The sequence below is a fragment of the Nyctereutes procyonoides genome, unplaced genomic scaffold, assembly GCF_905146905.1.
Source record: "Nyctereutes procyonoides isolate TBG_1078 unplaced genomic scaffold, NYPRO_anot_genome, whole genome shotgun sequence".
NCBI lineage: Eukaryota > Metazoa > Chordata > Mammalia > Carnivora > Canidae > Nyctereutes > Nyctereutes procyonoides.
In genome coordinates this window covers 54168389-54191889 of record NW_026575043.1, presented here as the reverse complement: position 1 = coordinate 54191889, position 23501 = coordinate 54168389, and the positions used below count along the sequence as shown (strand labels likewise).

The 23501-nt window shown below is 43.4% G+C and overlaps 1 protein-coding gene across 9 annotated transcripts in view; it reads right to left on the bottom strand.

Moving 5' to 3' along the window:
* Positions 1-8842, bottom strand: part of HECTD4 (HECT domain E3 ubiquitin protein ligase 4) — a 189096-nt gene extending 180254 nt beyond the window's left edge. For 7 of the 9 annotated variants that reach the window (XM_055322034.1, XM_055322036.1, XM_055322035.1 and 4 more), the window contains exon 1: positions 8502-8842. In XM_055322034.1, coding sequence (XP_055178009.1) covers positions 8502-8678 — 177 coding nt within the window. In that variant the 5' untranslated portion in view covers positions 8679-8842. The remainder of the gene's footprint in view (positions 1-8501) is intronic. The other 2 variants (XM_055322042.1, XM_055322043.1) reach the window with 1 other exon arrangement.
* Between the last annotated feature and the right edge of the window lie 14659 nt (positions 8843-23501).

Here is a 23501-nt window from a genome sequence, read left to right as displayed (position 1 = left end):
TTTAAGCCACTAACACAGCATTTGTTAGCACAGCAACAGGAAACTAAAACACCCATCAATCAATCAGGGAACAGCTAGATAAACTAGTATTTCTGGAGTCCCATGCAGCACTGAAAAAAAATGTGGTAGATCTGTATATGGAGTATAGGAAGATCAAAACACATCATTGGTGGGATGCCAGGGTGGCTCAGTGGTTGAGCATCTGCCTTTGGCTCAGGGCGTGATCCTAGACTTCCAGGATCGAGTCCCACATTGGGGCTCCTGCAGGGAGTCTGCTTCTCCCTTTGCCTATGTCTCTGCCTTCTCTCTGTGTCTCTCATGAATAAAGAAAATCATATATATATATATATATATATATATATATATATATAAAATCTTTTATATATATAATCTTTTATATATATATAAATCTTTTATATATATATATATCATTGGCTTAAAAAGTGATGAAAAGATATGTCTAGCATCACATCTTCTCTGTAAGAAAAAAATAATAAAAAGCATATATGCACACAAACACACATAAAAATACACATTCAAAAGTGATCTTGGAGGAGGCACCTGGCTGATTCACATGGTTAAACGTCTGCCTTCAGCTCAGGTCATGATCCCAGGGTCCTGGGATGGAGTCCCTCCTCAGACTCCCTGCTCAGCAAGGAGTCTGCTTCTCCCTCTCCCTCTGCCTCTCCCCCTGCTTGTGTTCTCTGTCTCTCTCTCTCTCAAATGAATAAATAAATCTTTTAAAAAATTATCTTGGGGCACCTGGCTGGTTCTGTTAGTAGAACATGCAACATACAACTCTTGATCTTGGGTTTATGGGTTCAAGCCCCACCTTAAATATAGAGATTGCCTAAAAATAAAATATTAAGAAAAAAACCAAGATCTTAAAGAACACATTAAAAATTTGAGCACTGATTTAAAAGTGGTGAGGAAAAAAATAAATAAATAAAAAAATAAAAGTGGTGAGGAAAAAAATAAAATAAAATAAAATAATAAAAAAATAAATAAAAATAAAAGTGGTGAGGAGTGGATGGAGACCCGGATTAGGGACGGTACGTAAAAGACACTTCAGTTTCATCTGTTTTTCCACTTTTTATAAGGATATATTCATGTATTCATTTTAAAACTTTTTAATAGAAAAAAATAAAATTAAAAAATATTTTAATGGATACATAAATTGTGTTAAAAAAAAAAAGCAGGATGAAAGTAATAGTTATACAATATCTGCAGTCTTGGGACACCTGGTGGCTCAGTGATTGAGCATCTGCCTTTGGCTCAGGGCATGATCCTGGGTTCTGGAGATCTGGTCCCACATCAGGCTCCTTGCATGGAGTCTGCTTCTCCTCCCTCTACCTGTGTCTCTGTTTCTGTGTCTCTCATGAATAAATAAATAAAATCTTAAAAATAAATAAATAAATAAATTATATATATATATATATATCTGCAGTCTTCTCTCCTTTGGAAGTAGCTATGCATTTGTCCCACAGTTGATCACCTGCTCTTATTTATATTTGTCTACAAATATTGACTAAACATCTTAAAAAGCAGACTATGCTCCTTGTGTTCATCTCACAAACACCACTGTAAAACAAGACGGAAAGAGGGGGAGGGAGGAGAGAGCATGGGGTCCTTTTGGGACTTGACAAGCCTTTCATAATTATCACTACAGATACCTTATTACTTAGGAAAGAATAGGAGCATGACAATCTACCTGTTAGCCCAGGCCAACAGGTGTTATTTTGTGACAGTCAATATGAAAACCAAGAAGACAGATAATAATCAAAACTGATTTATTTAGCAAGACCTTAGACATACAATTGGAGGAAAACTGAAATGAAAAGTATTATCTCATCTGCCTAGCCAGACTGCAAACAAATTGGGAAGGAAGAAAATTCCAGAGGGATCACACACACACACACACACACACACACACACACACACACACACACACCCTATCTCCACTATCCACTTCAAGAGGGAAAAAAAAATTTTTTAAGATTTTATTTATTTATTCATGAGAGATAGAGAGAGGCAGAGACACAGGCAGAGGGAGAAGCAGGCTCCCCATGGGGAGCCCCATATGGGACTCGATCCCAGGATCCCAGGATCACACCCTGAGCCAAAGGCAGATGCTCAACCACTGAGCCACCCAGGCATCCCGAGAAGAAAGAAAATTTTGCCAATGGCACAGTTTTGCTTTCATATACAATGGGCAGCTGACTGAATATGCAAAAAACAACTTTCCAGCAATGAAGCACCTTATAAAGACAGCCCATATACTCTAAGTACATAATCACATCCCTCCTTATCTAATCCTTACATTAACCCTATTATTACTCCCCTCCTACAAATGATGAGGTGTCTAACATAATTTTTGAACCTGGACCCTGGGCTAGAGTTGGACAGATTTATTTCACTCTCAGCTTTGTTAATTATATGACCTTTGACAAGTTACTTCACTTCCGTGCCACAGTCTCCTCATTTGTAAAATGAGGATAACGAAAGTAACAAACTTATAAGGTTTTTACAAGGATTGAATGAGATAATGGGTGTGAAGTGCTTAGCACAGAGCCTGGCACACAACATGCTGATGCTGTGGTCATGGCGATAAGTAGAGGTGGGGACAATGATGACAAGGAAGTTGCAGTGGAAGAAGAAACCAGGGATTACTAAAGGTGTGGAACTGCCCAAAGTCATACAACTAGTATGGGGCAGAGCTAGAATTTCAGTCCCCATCTTACTCTTTAAATCTGACTTTGACCTTTAGGCAAATACTGCCTCCCACAGTCATAAGGTATTTCATTCTAGCCAGCCAAACCTGAGAGCTGGTTGAGCCATTTTTGCCCAAGCTCACAGAACACTGCACAAAGATTCAGTTGACTCTTCTTCCAATGCTCATTAATTACACTGTCATTAACTTTACTTGCAGCAACGGTAGTTTTATTCATTTATTCATTACCTCTTCTAAATTTAGAATGTGAAATTCTATAAAAGTACATAAACCACTTCTGAATGAATCTAACCAAAGGATAAACTGGCTGGTGGTATCCTCCTAGGAGAATACATCAACATTTATAAATCTAAAGTATCCTCTCAGGGGATCCCTGGGTGGCTCAGCGGTTTAGCTCCTGCCTTTGGCCCAGTGTGTGCTCCTGGAGTCCCGGGATCAAGTCCCACATCAGGCTCCCTGCATGGAGCCTGCTTCTCCCTCTGCCTGTGTCTTTGCCTCTGTGTGTGTCTCTCTCATGAATAAATAAATAAAATATTTTTTAAAAATTTAAAAAATAAAGCATCATCTCAAAGGCTTCATCTGAATGTACCCTAAGTATTCAAAGCCTTAACTCATTTCAGTTGATTGACTCCTTCCCTTATGTAGCAAAACAACAAACAGGAAACAACCCTCCTGAGCCTTTTCTCATTTCCTAAATAGTTCTCAAGTAAAGCATTCTGGGTTTACATAGGGTTTGTTCGTTTGCTTTAGTGAGATGTAACAGGCATACAATGAACTGCACATATTGAAAACACTCAATTTGATGAGTTTTGACATATGCATATATACAACCATCACAAATTATTGTTGCATTTTCTAGAATTTCATATAAGTGAAATCTTACAATATTTATTCCTGTTTATCTAGTTTCTTCCACCCAGCATAAATCACACCTGTTTAGATTGTTGATGGACCTTTAGATTGTTTTCAGTTTTTGACAAGCACAAATAAAGCTGCCATGAACCTTCATGTTCAAGTCTTTTTTTTCCCCCATGTTCAAGTCTTTTGAATTGGCATAAGTGTGTGGGGATGGGGTGGGTTCTTATTAAAAAAACGCACACACAATGAAAAATAAGAAATATTAACTTAAATGCCTGAGTTCAAAATTAATCTAAACTACAGGGTACAAAATAGCTTAGCCAATTTGTGCAAATCAATGAGCTTTTCTGTCAATATCCATATGTGCAATGCCCATCCCCACTGGAGTCTGAAGCAAAATGAGATAGGAAGCAGGAACCTTTTGGAACTTCCACAAATAAGCTATTCCTTTTTGTCTTGTAAATTCTCTTTAAAAAAAAAAAAAAAGACTAATGTTCTAGGAAATGTAATGCATAATGCAATATTTGAGTTGTCATTTTTAAGATTTTTTAACTTCTTAAATTTAAAAAAATAATTTCTTAAATTATTTCACACTTAAAAAAATAATTTCCTACACACCTTCACCTTCTGCCAACAACATGAAATTAAAATAAATACAAGTAGCTATTTTATTTTTTCAGGTAGCTATTTTAAACACCAAGAAAAAAAGCCCTCACTCTGCATCTTTTTTTTTTTTTTTCACTCTGCATTTCTAATACATTCCAGTGGATTCAAAGTCCTTATCTTGGGGCAGCCCTGGTGGCGGTGGCCCAGTGGTTTAGTGCCGCCTGCAGTCTGGGGTGTGATCCTGGAGACCCGGGATCCAGTCCCACATCGGGCTTCCTGCATGGGGCCTGCTTCTCTCTCTGCCTGTGTCTCTGCCTCTCTCTCGCTCTCTCTGAATGAGTAAATAAATAAATCTTTAAAAAAAAAAAAAAAAGTCCTTATCTTCAGCCTTACTTGATCTGCATCCACCACCACTACCACCCGCCCCCCATCTCTCATCATCCTCCTCTTCCCCTTGGTTTACTGGGCTCAGAGCTCCAAACTAGGGCCGCTAAAGATGCTTGCTGCCCTCTGAGGGCCCTAGCTCTTGCTGTCCTCGGTCTAGGATGTACTTTCCCCAGTAGCCGTATGGTAGGCACACTCTCACTTCCTTAGGGGCACTGCTCAAATGCCATTCTGTGCTCTCCTTTCCTGCCCATCCTACCTAAGAGGGAGCCCTTCCCCACCATCACTCCCCATTCCTCCTACCCAGCTATATTTGTCTCCACAGCACTTATCAGGTATTATGTACATGTACACATATATAGAATACATATTTGATTATCATTATTGTCTATATCTTCCCACTCAAATAAAAGTTTTTTAAAGACAAAGGTTTTATTTTATCCTCTGCTGCATCTTCAATGCCCAGGACAGTGGGCCCGGATCACTTCTGAATTCCACAAATACTTACTGAAGAAATTTGTTGATTACACATTATTTATTGATTAAAAAAATAAACTCTGAGGAGTCTGGTTGGCTCTGTTGGAAGAGCACCTGATTCTTGGTCTCAGGGTCATGAGTTCAAACCCCATCTTGGGTATAGAGAGAGATAGATAGATGATAGATGGATAGGATAGATAGATAGATAGATTAAATCTGTTTAGAATTCACTAGGAAGGGATCCCTGGGTGGCGCAGCGGTTTGGCACCTGCCTTTGGCCCAGGGCGCGATCCTGGAGACCCGGGATCGAATCCCACATCGGGCTCCCAGTGCATGGAGCCTGCTTCTCCCTCTGCCTGTGTCTCTGCCTCTCTCTCTCTCTCTCTCTCTCTCTCTCTCTCTCTCTCTCTCTCTGTGACTATCATAAATAAATAAATTTTTTAAAAAAGACATTAACATAGAATTCACTAGGAAGAAAAATTTATTTTTTTTTAATTTTTTTAATTTTTATTTATTTATGATAGTCACAGAGAGAGAGAGAGAGAGAGAGAGAGAGAGAGAGAGAGAGAGAGGCAGAGACACAGGCAGAGGGAGAAGCAGGCTCCATGCACCGGGAGCCCGACGTGGGATTCGATCCCGGGTCTCCAAGATCGAGCCCTGGGCCAAAGGCAGGCGCTAAACCGCTGCACCACCCAGCGATCCCAGGAAGAAAAATTTTAATTCAAATGCTGGGCTCTTGCTTAAATTAAAATGCTAAGTCAATGTTAATCGACTTCATAGGATGGATTCTTTTCTCAAATTGACATTTAACTTTGAGCAGCACTTACAAAGTGAAAAGAACACTGGAATTCAAAGGTAGGAAAGCCTGGATCTAGTCACCTGTCCTGACATAACTAATTTCACTACCAAGTCATAACAGCTCCGGACCTCAGATACTTTTTCTCTAAAATGAGGAAAGTGATTATCTCTAAGGCCCCTTCGTGCTCTAAAATCCTGAGATTCTACTGCAATTAGTACACACGTATGCATTAATATTGCCAGTCATAAATTAGTCAGCTTAATCCAAATTTGTCCTAATCCAAAACTGTCAACGGAAGGATTCTATCTAACTAGAAAAGCCTGTGAAAAAAATTGTTAGTCAGTCTACTGGAGGAAGAGGCTTAGAAGAGCATACTTCATAGGGGTGGTAGCATTTCAATGTTAGCTTTTTTAAAAAGTTGATGAACCTTTAATCTTCCTCAAATATTAAAAAAAATAATTACTAGAAAGGATATAAAAATAGCTGGTTATTATCCTATCTGTATCCAGTTATGAAATTTAAGATAATTACAAATATGAGTATCATACATACAAGGAGGTAGCAGAATATTATGATCAGGAGCAGACACGTTAGAGACCAACAGACCCTAGTTAATGTCCAAGATCTCTATGTGTGACCTTGAGTAAGTCACATACTTAATCTGCATTTTGCTTGCCTCATCTGCACAATGCGTGCAACATTTATAGTTGTTCCAACAGGTAACAATATTTACCTACTAGGATTCTTTTGGGAACTTAATAAGATGATGTCTGACACACAGGATATACTTAATATTAGTTAATACACCCTTGCAAACACAAATCTAACAGCCACAAAAATATTCTTAGCTACCCATTTCTACTGATACAATATAGCTAGCCTATATAGCAAATGGAAAGAAATGAAAAAAGTTCTTCACCACTGACAGTCATGGAAGGTCAGAACATACATTTTCTTTGAGTTTTTAAAAATCTACCAAACCAGGGAGGTTTTCTTTGAGATCATTCTTCTGTGGAAAGAGCTGACAAATACTCAATACATTTATGCAGTAAACATCTTGGGAAAGCCAACTTAACAGCTCAGTTATTCTGAACTATTCCTACCTTTTTAATCCTAAAAATAAACATGTTATATACATATCAAATTTTGGGATCTCTAAACTTAGTGTTTAAGGAACAAAAGAGCATCCACTTTCCACATTTCACATACAACAAAGTCAATTAAATAAAAAGATTCCACCATCATAGCATAATACCCGTTGACTTTTCAAGCCAATAAAAACACTTGCTTTTTCTAGAATAGGCCCAAATGAGGCATAATAAAACCATAATCCCATGTTAGGAATTCCCTATCAACTTCTATCTTCCCTTTTCGGTGGCCAAACTGAAAAATAAGTCAATTAAGAGTTCACAATGGGAATACTGCAACCTCAACCTCAAACCCAGACACAAAACACAGTGGAAGGCATTCGCATCTCAAGCACGCCCAAACGCCTTGGCGAACGCGATCTGATCACTACCGTTTCCAGAAACACACTGTAATGTATTTTAATCCATTTCTATAAACGTTCCTTGTGCTGAAAGCCAAAGTGCATGCAAAACCGCAAAACACAAAAGATTCTTCGCATTCCGTTTTTAGCCAGAAGATAGGCCATCCTCTCCGCGCCCTACCCTAGAGAGTCTTCCTTGCGGCAGTAGGAATGACACCTCATGCTACCTACACATCAAAATATCACCCCAAAGTGGAGGGGGTGCAGCGTCAGCATCGGCTGGCCTGGATGAAAGGATACGGCCAGTATTCCCACCTCTGGGCAAACATGAAAACAAGTGAAGTCGGTGGAAAGTTCTCAACAACCGAGATATTTGGTTTCCTTCTGCTCCAAACCCAGCAGCAGCAAAAATGCGGAGATTTGCTTTTGCACCTGCCACGGCTCACGGCTCACGGCTCCTAAGCCTCGGCCTCCCGGCGACTCCCGAGCTCACGAAAAAGGCCTTGAGGCCTAAAGCGCCCGTGACCCCTTGCGGAGAGCGCACGGAGGGCCCCTGTAGCATCACCCTCGCTGTCCACACCGCCCGCTTCCCTGACAAAGGCCCCGTGTCGGTCCGAGGCACGACACAGAGAAGTTACCGGTTTGCCCATCACGGACCGACAGCTGCCAATACCCTCCGGGGGTGGGGGTACCGGCGGGGTGGAGATCAACACAGGACTGGCAATGAGAAAGGGAGAGGTATACAACGTTAAAATTAAAACGTCCCCAAAGCTAAGCAACCTGGGTGTGCCCTGCAAGTGAGTCCAGAGGGCTCGTGGGGGAGGGGAGAGAGAGCCGGGGAGGCGACGGTGGCTCCTCCAGGGCGAGAAGGCCGTGCCGAGTGACATCTAATAAAATGCTGGGTGTCAGAACGCTCAGAATGAAACCACAAATGCAATCCCCGGCGAGCTTGAGGCCCTGAGGAGGCAGGGAGGCGGGCGGGCTGCGGATCTGCGGCCGCGGCCCCCCACCTGTCCGCCCTGCGCCCACACACCTGCCGGGGCACACTCTGGGGAGCCTCGGGGGGGGGGTGAGGGAGAGGTGCGATGGCGCGAGCCCTGGGGTGCGGGGCCGGCGGGCTAATGGGCTGGCAGAGGCCGGGGAGCAGCCTCGCTCACCTCCAAGTCGGTGTCGGCGGCCTCCGGGGCCCCGAGGATCTCGCTCGGCAGCTCGGCTAGGTCGGTGACCCGGATCAGCCCGTCGTGCAGGAAGATGGTCTCCTCCTTCACCGAGAGCCACTGCGCCGAGTCCGCGGCCGCCGCCGCCGCAGCTGCCGCGGCCGCCGACGAGCCCATGGCCCTGGCTGGGGGCTGGACGGTGAGGGGCAGCCGCCCGGCCCGGGGGAAACGCGAGCAGGAGCCGCCGAGATCACCAGCCCATCGCAGCAGCAGCCGCGCCCGCCTGCAGCGCCCCGCTCGCCGCGTCGCTCGTGCAGCTCCGCCCTAGGCGGTCCGAGCCGCCATCCCCCCACCCCCGGCCCGGGAGACCCCGGCCCCGCCGCCACCGCCGCCGCCCTGAGGAGCAGGATCCGCCTCTGCCGCTCAACAGCCAACTGTCAGTAAGACGCCATGTTGGGGGCGGGGCTCCCGGCATGCCCCGCGGAGCGGACAATACAGGCTCCGCCCCCCGCTTGGCCCCGCCCCCCAGGCGGCCCGGGCCTCCCAAATCTGCAGGACCTCTACGCCTCGCCTTTCGCTCGGTCTTGTCCTCAGACTGACCTTCCCCCTCGTTCTACCTTTAGCCATCCAGGGGCGCCCGGGATATGCCGTCCACCAGCAGAAGAAGCCGCCGCCTCCCCTCCTCTCCCTCCTCGGGTGTGCATCCTTCGCAGGGGCCAGAACGCCCCATCCTCTGCAGAACTTAGAGGTTCATTTCCTGCTTTCATATTTAAATGAGGTATATGCAAAAATTGGGCACAGTGAACACTTGTTCATAAGCGCTTGGTAGAGCCTCACAGTAGGTGCTGCTTATTTTACTAAAGTGTCTGGTACTCCATAAGCACTCAAAACCTGCTGAAAATAAAGCACTGGTCACAATGCTTGGTGCCCAGCATCTGGCACTTAATAAGTGCGACCTACTGGGAGTTGAACTATTGTTTTCTTTTTTTTTAACTATTGTTTTCTTTCATCAGTATTCAGCACTGATTGACATGCATCTTAAAAATATGCACGCCATCCCATTTTATTAAAACAATAGAGGAAAGAAACGTGTGTAGAGAAAAATGTGTGGGAGAACACATTCCAAATTGTTAATGTGACTTGCCATGCAGAGTGGGACTGGTCTGTAATGGTTGCGGTGAAGATTGCTGTCTTTGTACTGCACTTACAATTTTATTTTATTTCTTAAAAGATTTTATTTATTTATTCATGAGAATACACAGAGGCGGGGGGGGGGGCAGAGACACAGGCAGAGGGAGAAGCAGGCTCCATGCAGGGAGCCTGATGTGGTACTCGATCCTGGGTCTCCAGGATCATGCCCTGGGCTGAAGGCAGCGCTAAGCCACCGGGGCTGCCCTGCACTTAGAATTTTTTAAAAAAGCACTCATTGATATAAAAGGACTTGAAAATGTATGTACACACACACACAAACCCATGCACACAGACGTTTATAGCAGCTTTATTCATAATTTTCAAAACTTGGAAGTAACCAGGATGCCCTTGAGTAGGTGAATGGATAAACTGAGGTCCATCCAGTCAATGAAATATTATTCAGAGCTAAAAACAGGAATGACTATCAAGTCATGAAAAGACATGGAGGAAACTTAAAGGTGTATTACTAAGTGAAAGAAGCCAATTTGAAAAAGGCTACATGTGGGGCGCTTGTGTGGCATCCTCAGTTAAGCAATTGACTTGGTTTCAGCTCAGGCCCTGATCTCAGATCATGAGATGGAGCCTGCATGGGGCTCTGTTGTGAGATGGAGCCCCATTGGGCTCTGCGCTCATCTGTAGAGTCTGCTTAGGACTCTCTCTGCCCTTCCCCCTCTCTATAAAATAAATAAATAAATCATTTTTTTTAAAGCTACATACTGTGTGATTCCAACTATAGGACATTCTGGAAAAGGCAAAAAAAAAAATCAGTGGTTGTTAGGGCTTTGGGGGGTGGAGAGAGGGATGACTAGGCAGAGCATGGAGGATTTGGGGGCAGTAAAAATAATCTGTTTGGGGACACCTGGATGGCTCAAGCAGTTGAGCGCCTGCCTTCCACCCAGGGCATGATCCTGGAGACCCAGGATCGAGTCCCACATAGGGCTCCTTGCAGGGAGCCTGCTTCTCCCTCTGCCTGTGTCTCTGCTTCTCTCTCTCTGTGTCTCTCATAAATAGATAAATAAAATCTTTAAAATAGTAATAATATGCTTGGTACCATAATGATGGATTCATGTAATTATTCATTTGTCCAAAAGCTTAGAATGTACACCCCACCAAGAGTGAACCAGAATGTAAACTATGGATTTGGGGGATGATGATGTGTCAGTGTAGGTTCCTCAGTTGCAACAAATGTACCATCTAGAGGGGGCGGTGAAGATCAAGGAAGCTATGCATGTGTGATGGCAGGGAGCATATGCAAAATCTCTGTACCTTCCTCTCAATTTTGCTATGAACCTAAAATTGCTCTGAAAAAATAGTTTTCATAAGGAATAAATAAGCAAATGAATCAGATGAACATTAAGATGCATACCCTCTGATCCAGTAATTTAACTCTGAAGAAGTTGTTCAAGGGAAATAATCAGACCAGTATAGTCAAAGTTGCATGTACAAGGATGTGCAGGTCCGTACTGTTTATGAGCAGAAAAATTGTAACTGGTCTAAACATCCAACAATATGGAAATGGTTAACCATAATAATGGTATATCCATAAGATTAAATATTATGAAGTCATTCAGAATAATGTTTATGAAGAATATTAATGCAAGTGAATGTTCATGACAAAATAATGCAAGCTATTGAGCACCTAGGAGTCAGAATACACCTATTCTTTTATCCACCAGAACACCTTCAGAGTATTCGTTAACAGCCCCATCGAACAAGAAGTAAGGCTCAGAGACACCTGGGTGGCTCAATGGTTGAATGTCTGCCTTTGGCTCAGGGCATGATCCCAGAGTCCTGTGATTGAGTCCTGCATCGGGCTCTCTGCATGGAGCTTGCTTCTCCTCCCTCTTCCTGTGTCTTTGCCTCTCTCTGTGCGTCTCTCATGAATAAATAAATATAAATTTAAAAAAAGGGGGGGGAAGTAAGGCTCAGGGGGGTGCGTGGGTGACTCAGTAGGTTAAGAGTCTGCCTTCAGCTTGCAGTCCCAGGATCCATGAGCCCTGAGTCAGTCGGGCTTCCTGCTCAGGGGGGAGTCTGCTTCTCCCTCTCTTTCAGCTCCTCCTGCCTCTCCTGTTCTCTCTCTCACTCACTCTCTTTCTCAAATAAATAAATAAATAAATAATCTTTTTAAAAAAATAACTGAAGCTCAGAATTAAGTGATTGGCATCTAAGAATTGGCAGAATTGAGATCTGAACCCATACCAGGCTCCATTCTGCACTGCCTCCCTCCTAAATAAATAATTCATATTCATAGCACTGTTACAATGATCTCATGATTTTAATTTCATTTTTTTGATACTTATTCCACTTGTTAATTCTGTAGTAGATGTCAAATCCTGGGAGGTATATAGAATGGAGATATGAATATTATTATAATTCATATATTATATGAATTAATATATGAAAAACTTACTGTCTGTTCTGAGACCTAGACAGCTATAATAGTCTTAGCCTGGTCGGTTAAGTGTCTGCTTTGGGCTCAGGTCATGATCCGGTCCCGGTTGGCTCATGTTACGATCCTAGGGTCCTGGGATAGAGCCCCGCATTAGGCTCCTTGCTGAGCAGCAGGGAGCCTGCTTCTCCCTCTCCCCACATCACACCCCCGCTTGTGCTTGCTCTCGCTGTCTTTCTCTCTCAAATAAATAGAATCTTTAAAAAAACTGTTGAAGATATTCCACGGAAAGATGGCCCTTCTCTTTTTATTCATTCAACAAATATTTCTTGATTCTTGCTGTGTAACAGACATTGCTCTAAGGCAGAAAAGTCTTCTCGCGAGATAGTGACAATCAAGTAAGGGAGACAGTCAGGAAGCAAAGAACACGAAGTCCAGCAGTTCGGAGCAGATCAGTGCCATGAAAACAATAAAACAGACGAATGTGATGAAATGACCATTTCATACATCCTCACAATAGCCCTCTGAGTGGAGTAACATTATCTTCCCTTCCAGTTGGGGCATCAAGGCTCAACAGGATTCTTTGCTCAATGTCTCACAACCAGTAAGTATTAAAAGCTCAGATCTGAAAAAAAAAATTTTTAATAAAAATAATAAAAAATAAATAAAAAAGAAAATAAAATAATAATAATAATAATAATAATAATAAATAAATAAAAGCTCAGATCTGGAGCAGCCCAGGTGGCTCAGCGGTTTAGCGCCGCCTTCAGCCCAGGGCCTGATCCTGGAGACCTGGGATCGAGTCCCACATCAGGCTCCCTCCATGGATCCTGCTTCTCCCTCTACCTGTGTCTCTGCCTCTCTCTCTGTGTGTGTTTCTCATGAATAAATAAATAAAATCTTTTAAAAGCTCAGATCTGAACCCATGTCTGTCTCATTCTACAATCCCAGCTTCCTTACCTTGTTTTTTATTTTTAAGTAAGCTCCATGCCCAGCATGAACCCCAATGTGGGCGGGGCTTGAACTCACAATCCTGAGATCAAGACCTGAGCTGGGATTCAAGAGTTGGATGGTTAACAAACTGATGGATGGTTAACCACCCAGGTGCCCCTCAGCTTCCTTATTTTGGCTGTAAGGAAACTACTCTTTCCTTTTGCTCACAGTTTCCAAATCTAATGGCAACCATCACAATTTCTTAAATGCCCAGGTTTGAGAATCTAAACAACCTTCTTGTATAGCTCAGAGAAACATTCTCTTGCTCTTATTATTTATATTTCAAGATCAGGAGTCAAGACCACCAATAACTTTTGTCCTTCAGCCCAATTAATGAAAACAGCACATATCCAGGGCTGCAAGTCTTTAGACTGCATAATGAATAGTTATTTAATATTTTAGCAACAGTTATTAATTAGTCATAAGATTGCGTGGCTGCCACCGTGCCATGATAAGGCAGCTGATGAATTAATATTTATAGAACCTCCTCTGGAAAAAGACTATTTATTGGGAATTTCTAGAATGGTCAGAAAGACAAAGAAAGTCCCTGGTCATAAGAACTCTTTGCTGCAAGCCTGGGGGCAGAGAATCCAAAATTAGTCAAGATCACACACACACACACACACACACACACACACCATGCACACAGGAAACATATTCATAGGATCATAAAAAGAAAAGGTTTATGGTTGATTTTTTTTTTAAGATTTTATTTATTTATTCATGAGAGAGAAAGAGAGAGGCAGAGACACAGGCAGAGGGAGAAGCAGGCTCCACACAGGGAGCCCAAAGTGGGACTCGATCCCAGGACCCCAGGATCACGCCCTGGGCTGAACGAAGGCAGGCGCCAAACTACTGGGAGCCACCCAGGGACCCCCTATGGTTGATGATTTCTTTTCTTTAGAATTGTCCTCTCCACTCTTCCATTCAAGAATGGAGTTTGGGACAGGAAACGAAGAGAAGGTATTGACTGAGTAACCCTTAAGTTGGAAGAAAAAAGGAAACACGAGAAAACAGGAAGAATAGCTTTTGGTAGGTTGGACCTCAGTTTCCCCTGGGAGGCATCTCCTCAAGAGACAGCAAGCTTGTTGATGGAGACCATCTCCCTTCTGCCCTAGCTGCTGCTGATGTTCATTGGCCTCAGCTCAAGCTGGGGCCCCTCTGGGATTTTGCAATATCTCTCCCTTCTGCTGGCTTTTCTGTACCAGCTGACTGTCTAAAATGAGTCTGTAATCCTTACTGGGCTCACAAAAATGCGGTGTGGTGTGAAGATAAGTGGTCCTTGAAAAGCCTTAATAGAGCTTGAAATAGTTTTAAACAAAGCATCCATGTTAATTTTTAAGGTTTTTCAAAACACCAAGGAAAAAAACACACACATGCACACATCTGCTATACAGACACACACCCTGACAGAAACTGTGGGGGAAATTGATTATTTCCATCTCACTAATCAGTCTCAAAGAGGAAACATAAACCTACTCAGTATCTTTTTTTTCCCCCAAATGATCCGGTAAGGTCCTGTTCTTTTCTTTCTTTCTTTCTTTCTTTCTTTCTTTCTTTCTTTCTTCTTTCTTTCTTTCTTTTTTCTTTCTTTCTTTCTTTCTTTCTTTCTTCTTTCTTTCTTTCTTTCTTTCTTTTCTCCTTCTTCTCCTCCTTCTCCTCCTCCTCCTCCTCCTTCTTCATTCAAGGAAGATTATTTCAACTCATGGGTGGGTCTATGAAGCAGCACGGAAAGGAAATCGGATGAAAGAGATATTTGAAAAGGAAGAGGGAGGGATCCCTGGCTGGCTCAGCAGTTTAGTGCCTGCCTTTGGCCCAGGGCGTTATCCAGGAGACCCTGGGTCGAGTCCCACATCGGGCTCCCTGCAGGGAGCCTGTTTCTCCCTCTGTCTGTATCTCTGCCTCTCCTCTCTCTCTCTCTCTCTCTCTCTCTCTCTCTCTCTCTGTCTCTCATGAATAAATAAATAAAATCTTTTAAAAAAAATGAAAAGGAAGAGGGAGAAATTCTCCTTGGCGCTCCTTTGAATTACCATAACTAAGGGACAAGCCTCTACACTGATGAAAAGCCCAAGATGAAGCAGCATTAAGTACAGATCCTGTTGCTAATAGGAGCTTCAAGAGTTGTTGTGTCCTCTGGCGTCGCCTTGTGGGCACCAGAGGCCTTGCTGCACCAGAAAATTCTGAGTTACCAATTTGCAAACTCCTCTACTGCAAAAACTTAAATTAAAAAATGATATCCCCTTGGGATCCCTGGGTGGCGCAGCGGTTTAGCGCCTGCCTTTGGCCCAGGGCGTGATCCTGGAAACCCAGGATCGAATCCCACGTTGTAATCCCACGTTGGGCTCCCAGTGCATGGAGCCTGCTTCTCCCTCTGCCTATATCTCTGCCTCTCTCTTTCTCTGTGTGTGACTATCACAAATAAATAAAATTTAAAAAAAAAAAGAAAAAAAATGATATCCCCACACTTTATGTTTTCATTAATTCAGTATTCCCCAAGGGCAAGAAATCCTATCTGTAATGAGGGAAGTGGAGCAAAAGAACAGAAGCACCTGCTCCATATTTGGGCTGAGTGTCTACTTTGTGCAGGGAAAGGTTAGGTTCGTGAAGCTTAGGAGAGGGAAGAGACTTGGAGCAAGTTATTCCACAGAGAATGAGAAGTCCAGGGACCAGGACTGAGAAACAGGGAAGGTTCCCTGAGGACGGTGCATTGAATGATGCGTGTGAGTTGGTTAAATAATGTGAGGATGGTACGGATTGAATCATGCATGGACTGCCTGAGTTTGGGTCCCAGATCCTTTGCACATTACCTCAGACAAGACATTCCACACATCTGTGCTACAGTTTTCCCATCGTAAAATGGGATCATAGTGGGGGCACCTGGGTGGCTCAGTGGTTGAGCATCTGCCTTTGGCTCAGGTAATGATCCAGGGTCCTGAGATCGAGTCCTGCATCAGGCTCCCCAGGGAAGAGCTGCTTCTCCCTCTGCTTGTCTGCTTGTATCTCTGCCTCTCTCTGTGTGTGTCTCTCATGAATAAATAAATAAAATCGTATTTTTAAAAATTGGATCATAGTAATCGTACCTACCTCATAGCGTTTTTGTGAAGATCAAATGAGTTAAGATGGGCAGGACTATTAGCACCATGCCTGAAATATACAAAGCTCTCAACAAGTACTAGCTATTTTTAAATGTGGCACTGAACCATTGTTCACTTATTAATTCAAATAAGATTTTTTTTAATTTTATTTATTCATGAGAGAGTGAGCGAGCACAAGCAGGGACAGGGACAGAGGAAGAAGGAGAAGCAAGCTCCCCACCAAGTAGGGAGCTCAATGCAGAGCTTGACCATAGGACCCCGGGACCACGACCCCAGCCGAAGGCATGCCTAACCAACTGAGCCACCCAGGCACTCCCAAATAAGATTTTAATCTCAATCCAGAGTTGGCGAAGATCTTGGGCAAACACATCATCTATTGTTGGTAGCGCTTTAAGTCAGCATGGTCTTTTTGGGAAAGCACTTTGGCCACATATATCCAAAAGTCATAAAGGGACCATGCCTTTTGATCCATCATTCCTCTCCTGGATATTTACCCATGGAAATCTTTCACCAAACAAGGAGTTGTTACATTCCTACTTTCTGCTGGGCCCTTATCACTAAGTCATAGCTCCTATCTTCAAGAACCTTAAAACCTAATGGGGGAGACCTTGCGCTACAATATTAGTAGTCCTACCCGTGATAGGGAAAGTGGAGTATATAAAGGAGAAGCACCTGATTCATATCTGGGGTGAGACGTGGGGGCGGGCAGGAAATCTAGAGCAGTCATTCTCAACTGAGGATGATTTTGTCTACCAGGTGACATTTGGCAGTGTCTGCAAATGACCTTTATCATCATGAATGGGATTGAATGCTATGGACATCTAGTGAATAGAGGCCAGAGATGCTGCTAAACATTCTGCAATGTACAGAACATATCTCTCTCTCACACACACACACAGGAAGAATTATCCAGCCCCAAATGTCTTTAATGTGGAGGCTCAGAAACTGATCCAAAGCAATGACTGAAGTTAGGGGAAGAGAAGTATTAGAAAGGAGTGTTCCAGGCCTTCAGAATAGCATGTGCAAAATCCAAGAGGTAAGAGATAATAATGTACGTTTGAAATAAAATAGGGGGCGCCTGGGTGGCTCAGTCAACTGAGTGTCAAACTCTTGGTTTAGACCCAGGTCATGATCTCAGGGTTATGAGATGGAGCCCTGAGACCAGGCTCCATGATCAGTGGGGAGTGTACTTGAAGATTCTTTCCCTCTGTCCCCTGATCCCCTCACTCCTCTTTCTCTCTAAAATAAATAAATATTAAAAAATAGAACAAGGGGTGTCAGGGTAGTTCAGTCAGTTAAGTGTCTGCCTTTGGCTCAGGTCATGACCTGAGGTCCTGGGATCAAGCCCCACATTGGGCTCCCTGCTCAGTGGGGAGCCTGCTTCTCCCTCTCCCTCTGCTCCTCCCCCTGCTCATGCTCTCTCTGCCTCTCAAATAAATTAATACAAACTTAAAAAAATAGTATGTAGCCATTGAAAAATTTTGATAATTTTGAAGTTTTGATAACAATGTAAAAGACTTATGAAATAATATTCTATGAAGCAAATCAGAACACAGAAATGTACATATACTTCTAGAACTACAGATATACGCACCTAGTAATCTGAAATTTTTGTGAGATGAGCATAAGGGTGAATATTTTCTCTTTATTTATTTTATTTTTTAATTTATTTACGATAGTCATACAGAGAGAGAGAGAGAGGCAGAGACACAGGCAGAGGGAGAAGCAGGCTCCATGCACCGGGAGCCCGACGTGGGATTCGATCCCGGGATTCTAGGATGCACCCTGGGCCAAAGGCAGGCGCCAAACCGCTGCGCCACCCAGGGATCCCGAATATTTTCTCTTTAATATTCTTGTCATGAAGTATTTCAGTCTGAAGCAACATTAGGATTCCAGGGTCGCACTTGTGGGGTTTTATTCCCCATAATTTTAGTGCTATTTAAGGCTCTGTCCTGGAAGTTACTTATTTTTATGTCAGCAAGTTTGTTTTCCATAAAAATTTGCATTGAAGGTTCTAATGAGTTAGAGACCAATAAGTTGATCAGATTCCTGCAACTGTTCATTTACTAAGATGTTTTAGTTTTCCCTTGTGTCCCCTTTAAACCTGTATCTGGGGACACCTGGGTGGCTCAGCAGTTGAGCGCCTACCTTCGACTCAGGGCATGATCCTGCGGTCCTGAGATCAAGTCCCACAGTGGGCTCCCTGCATGGAGCCTACTTTTCCCTCTGCCTATGTCTCTGCCTCTCTCTCTCTCTCTCTCTGTGTCTCTCATTAATAAATAAAATCCCCCAAAAACATACCTGTGTCCATATAGAATCTTTCAAAAATGAAAATATGCTTCTCAAGTTCCTCTCTGGCTCAAACATCCTGATCTTCCTTGACTTTGGTGCCCCACAAAATTCTCAGGATCAGGTTCCTGTTGGGTTAAAGTGTCACTTCTTACAGTCTTCATCCCCTTTCTACCTACTGAAGACACTAAAATACTTAGGGTTCACAGACTAGTAATCATCATTCCCTTCTCTGGGCTTTTGCTGTACTTCTGTGGTAGATTGAAAAGGGTCCTCTCTTGGGGCAGCCTGGATGGCTCAGCGGTTTAGCACTACCTTCAGCGAAGGGTGTGATCCTGGAGACCTGGGGTCAACTCCCACTCAGGCTCTCTGCATGGAGCCTGCTTCTCTCTCTGCCTCTCTCTGTTTCTCTCGTGAATAAATAAAATACTTTAAAAAAAGAAAAGAAAAGAAATTAAAGGGTCTTCTCAATTCTTCCCTTTATCCCTTTATTAAAATTATACAGCCATTCCCTTTGTGATGTGACTGTACTGGGTTAGTGTTCTCCCCAAATTCATGTCCATTCAGAATTTGTGAATGTGACCTTATCTGAAAAAAGGGCCTTTGCAGATGTAATCAAGTCAAAATGATGTTATACTAGATTGAGCAGGGTCAGGGAGGGGGGTGCCCTAATCCGGACTGGTATCCTTATAAGAGAGGGACATTGGGGGGGGCACCTGTGTGGCTCAGTGGTTGAGCATCTGCCTTTGGCTCAGATTGTGATCCTGGGGTCCTGGGAGCCTGTATCCGGCTCCCACAGGGAGCCTGCTTCTCCCTCTGCCTATGTCTCTGCTTCTCTCTCTGTGCCTCTCATGAATAAATACATAAAATCTTTTTTTTTTTTTTTTTTTTTTTTTTTTAAAAGGGCGGGCAGCCCCCGTGGCGCAGCGGTTTGGCGCCGCCTGCAGCCTGGGGTGTGATCCTGTAGACCCTGGATCGAGTCCCACATCGGGCTCCCTGCATGGAGCCTGCTTCTCCCTTTGCCTGTGTCTCTGCCTCTCTCTCTGTGTGTGACTATCATAAATAAAAAATTTTAAAAAATAACAAGAAAAGCTCAAGACTTATATAAAGAAAATTATTTTAAAAAGGGGGGGCGGGGAGGGGGACATTTGGAAACAGATGCACAGGAAAAATAAAGATGGAAAAAGACCATGTGACAACAGAGGCAGATTGGAGTGATGCATCCACAAGCCAAGGAACACCAAGGATTACCAGCAAACGCCAGAATTCATTGATTGATTGATTGATTGATTGATTCGTTCATTCATTCATTAATGAGAGGCAGAGAGAGGCAGAGACAGAGAGGCAGAGGGAGAAGCCGGCTCCACGCAGGGAACCCTAGGCAGGACCGAATCCCCAGACCCTGGGATCATGCCCTGAGCCAGCCGAAGGCAGACAGTCAACCGCTCAGCCACGCAAGCGTCCCAACCGCCAGAATTTAGGAGTGAGACATGCAAAGATTCTTCCCTTAGGAAGAATTCCTCCAGAAGGAATCAACCCTGCTGACACACTGAATTTGGACTTCTAGCCTCCTGAACTGTGGGATTGGATTTCTGTTGTTCCAAACCACTCAGCGGTCTTTTGTTACCAACAGCCCAGTTAGTGGTACCTTGTTACCAACAAAAGGACTTCCCTTGACTTCCCACCGGAGCCGGTGAAGCAGATTTCCCCGCCCCATTAAGGATGGGCTTGGGCACGTGACATTCTTTGGCCAATGGAGTTTTAGCAGATGTGATGCGAGCGTAGGTTAAATCTGCAGTTTGGCATCTGTCTAGAGAAGCACGTACGTGCTTTGGGAGTTGTGGGTTCCCCAAATGAGACGTGTGGCAGACCTGAGCCACCAGCCCACAGCCTGGAGCGGAGCCCCACAGATCCCTACCCTGACTTAAAGCCAATTCACAGCCTACCCACAGACCCGGGATGGGTGAAATACTTGCTTTTTATTGTCAGCCACTGACAATACTGAGGGTTTTTTTTTTTTTTTTTTTTCATGGTTAATCTCTAAATCCCTAATGCCTGGCACGGTGCTTAAAATAAAGTAGTTGCTTCGTGAAGGCTTTTAGTGCTTAGGGAATCTGAAGATGCTGTGCAAACAGCTTCACACATTCATCCACGATGTGGTTTTACGATCTGCATGTGCTACATACTCTCTATGCTCCGACCCCTCAGCAGCTTCTTCACCTCATCTCGGACCAGTATCATGGTGATCCAAGAAAGTCACCCTGGCTTCTTTCAATTTCTTTACCAACTGTTCCTACCTCTTGGCCTTTACACTTGCTGTTAGCCAGCCCAGAAGCACTCCCCTACCTGTGTAGCTTGGCAAACTCCTATTTATCCTTCAGGTCTCAGCTACCTCACACAGAATGCCCCTGGCCCCACAAACATCACAAGGCTGACTCTTTTGGTAGTCCTTACCTACAATTGAATAATTAGTAATAAAAATGTAGGTGCCTGTCTCCCTTGCTAGACTGTAAGATACATTATGTCTAGCACAATGCTTACCACATAGTCAGTACTTAATACAGAGTTGAAGAATCACTAAATGCATTTATACCAGGTCATCTTTTGTAGGGAAGTCTATAGGTAGGGAGATTAATTGAACCAAAGCTCTGTTTAATAACTTGAGAGGTGACAGAGGACATGGTTAAGAACATGGATCCAGGGATCCCTGGGTGGCGCCGCGGTTTAGCACCTGCCTTTGGCCCAGGGCGCGATCCTGGAGATTCGGGATCAAATCCCACATCGGGCTTCCAGTGCATGGAGCCTGCTTCTCCCTCTGCCTGTGTCTCTGCCTCTCTCTCACTGTGTGCCTATCATAAGTAAATAAAAAAAATTTTTTAAAAAAAGAACATGGATCCAAGGGCCAGACAATCCAGATACCAATCCCATTTGGGGGAGTTACTTAATCTCTTTGTGCCTTAGTCTTTCCATCTGTAAAATGGGAATGATAATGAAAATACAAGAACCTTCTCCTATGGTGGTAGTATTAAAGAGAGTTAAAAGTACATATCTTAATGTAGAAAGAAGTATGGCGGTTCTTCAAGAAACTAAATATATAATTACCATATAATTAAGCAATTCCACTTTTTTTAAACATACTCTTTAAAAAAATATTAAGTAATCTCTATACCCAATGTGGGGCTTGAACTCAGAACCCAGAGATCAAGAGTTGCATGCTCTGCAGACTGAGCTAGCCAGCTGCCCCCAAGTAATTCCACTTCTAATATATACTAAACATATTGAAAGCAGGGACTTGAATAAATATCTGTATATCAATGTTTGTGGTAACTTTATTTATAGTTGCCAAAAGGGAGAAACAAACTGAATGTGCGTCCATGGGTGAATGAGTTAACACAATGTAATATACCTGCCCAATGTAATATGATTCAGCCATAAGAAGGAATGAAGTACTGACCCATGCTATAGCATGGATGAACCTTGAAGACATCATGCAAAGTGAAATAAGCCAGACACAAAATGGGAAGTCAGTGGTTAATGGGTACAGGGTTTCAGGTTGGAATGACAAAAAAGTTGGGGAAATGAATGGTGGTAATGGTTCCACAACAGGAATTGTACAATTAAAAATGTTTAAAACAGTACATTTTGTTATGTTTTATCACAACAAAACAATTATACAGAAAAAAATTTTACGCTTTAACTGCTTAGCACATACTCAGGATCATAGCCTTTCCTATTATTATATTGATTATCTGAAAGTTAAATGAATAAGCAAAGCCAGGATTTCAAATCCAAGTCCTTTCAATTCTCAAAGCTCTAAAATAGGGGATCCTTGGGTGGCTCAGTGTTGAGCGCCTGCTTTTAGCCCAGGGCATGATCCTGGAGTGCCAGGATTGAGTCCCACATAGGACTCCTTGCATGGAGTCTCCCTTCTCCCTCTGCCTGTGTCTCTGCCTTTCTCTTTCTGTGTCTCTCATGAATAAATAAAATCTTAAAGAAAAAAAAAAGCTCTAACATTAACCTCTACACTGTTTCCAATTGACTTGCTCTTGATGCATATCTTTTGAATGGAATATCCCACGTTTTCCCCAAAGAAATCCCAATTTAATGCTTCTATTATAGGGAAATTCAGAACATTGTTGCCTTTCCTCACATTATTTTGTACTTTGACAGCCTTTTTTTTGTGGTTGTTGTTAACTGCACATGGTAAAATAGCACTAAGTTGTGTTTAACACTTATTAGAGCCTCTAAAATTGGGAATCAGGCTCTAGACTCTGGTCACTACAGCTTGGGAGGTGCCACAGGCTGAATAATGGCCCCAAATTATGTCCATGCCCTAATCTCCAGCCGCCTGTATATGTTACTTCATATGGCAAAAGGGACTTGGTGTGATTAAGCTAAAGATCTTGAGATGGGGGCAGCCCAGGTGGCTTAGCGGTTTAGCGCCGCCTGCAGCCCTGGGTGTGATCCTGGAGACCCGGAATCAAATTCCAGGTCAGGCTCCCTGCATGGAGCCTGCTTCTCCCTCTGCGCCCCCCACCCCCCATGAATAAATAAAAATCTTAAAAAAAAAAATCTTGAGATGGGGAATGTACTAGAACATAAAAATATATTCGGCCTTTGTCCCTGGTTCCTGGTACAGAGCTCCTAAAACCCATGTAACTACCTAAGTGATAGGGGTATTTTTTGCTAAGAAGCTCCTTTAGATCATAACTGAATTTATGCTAATGAAGTGACTTAGGCTAGGATCCCAGGCTCAAGATGGGGCTGGTCACCAGTGTCCAACAGATTTTATAGAGTTGGAACTTTCAGCCCTCCCCAGACTTAAGGCAAAATGGGATGGTGGGCCTTGGATTGGAGTGGAGAAGCTGGAGATTAAGCTCTGTAAAAACTCTTGGAAAACAAAACCCTTGAGCAACAAGGTTTGATGGGCTTCTGGGTTGCTGAACACATGGAGACGCTGGGACAGGACTGTGCCTGGAGAGGACATGCAAAATCCTTGCTTCCCCCGCTACCCTCACCTTGTGCAATAGATCCCTTCCATTT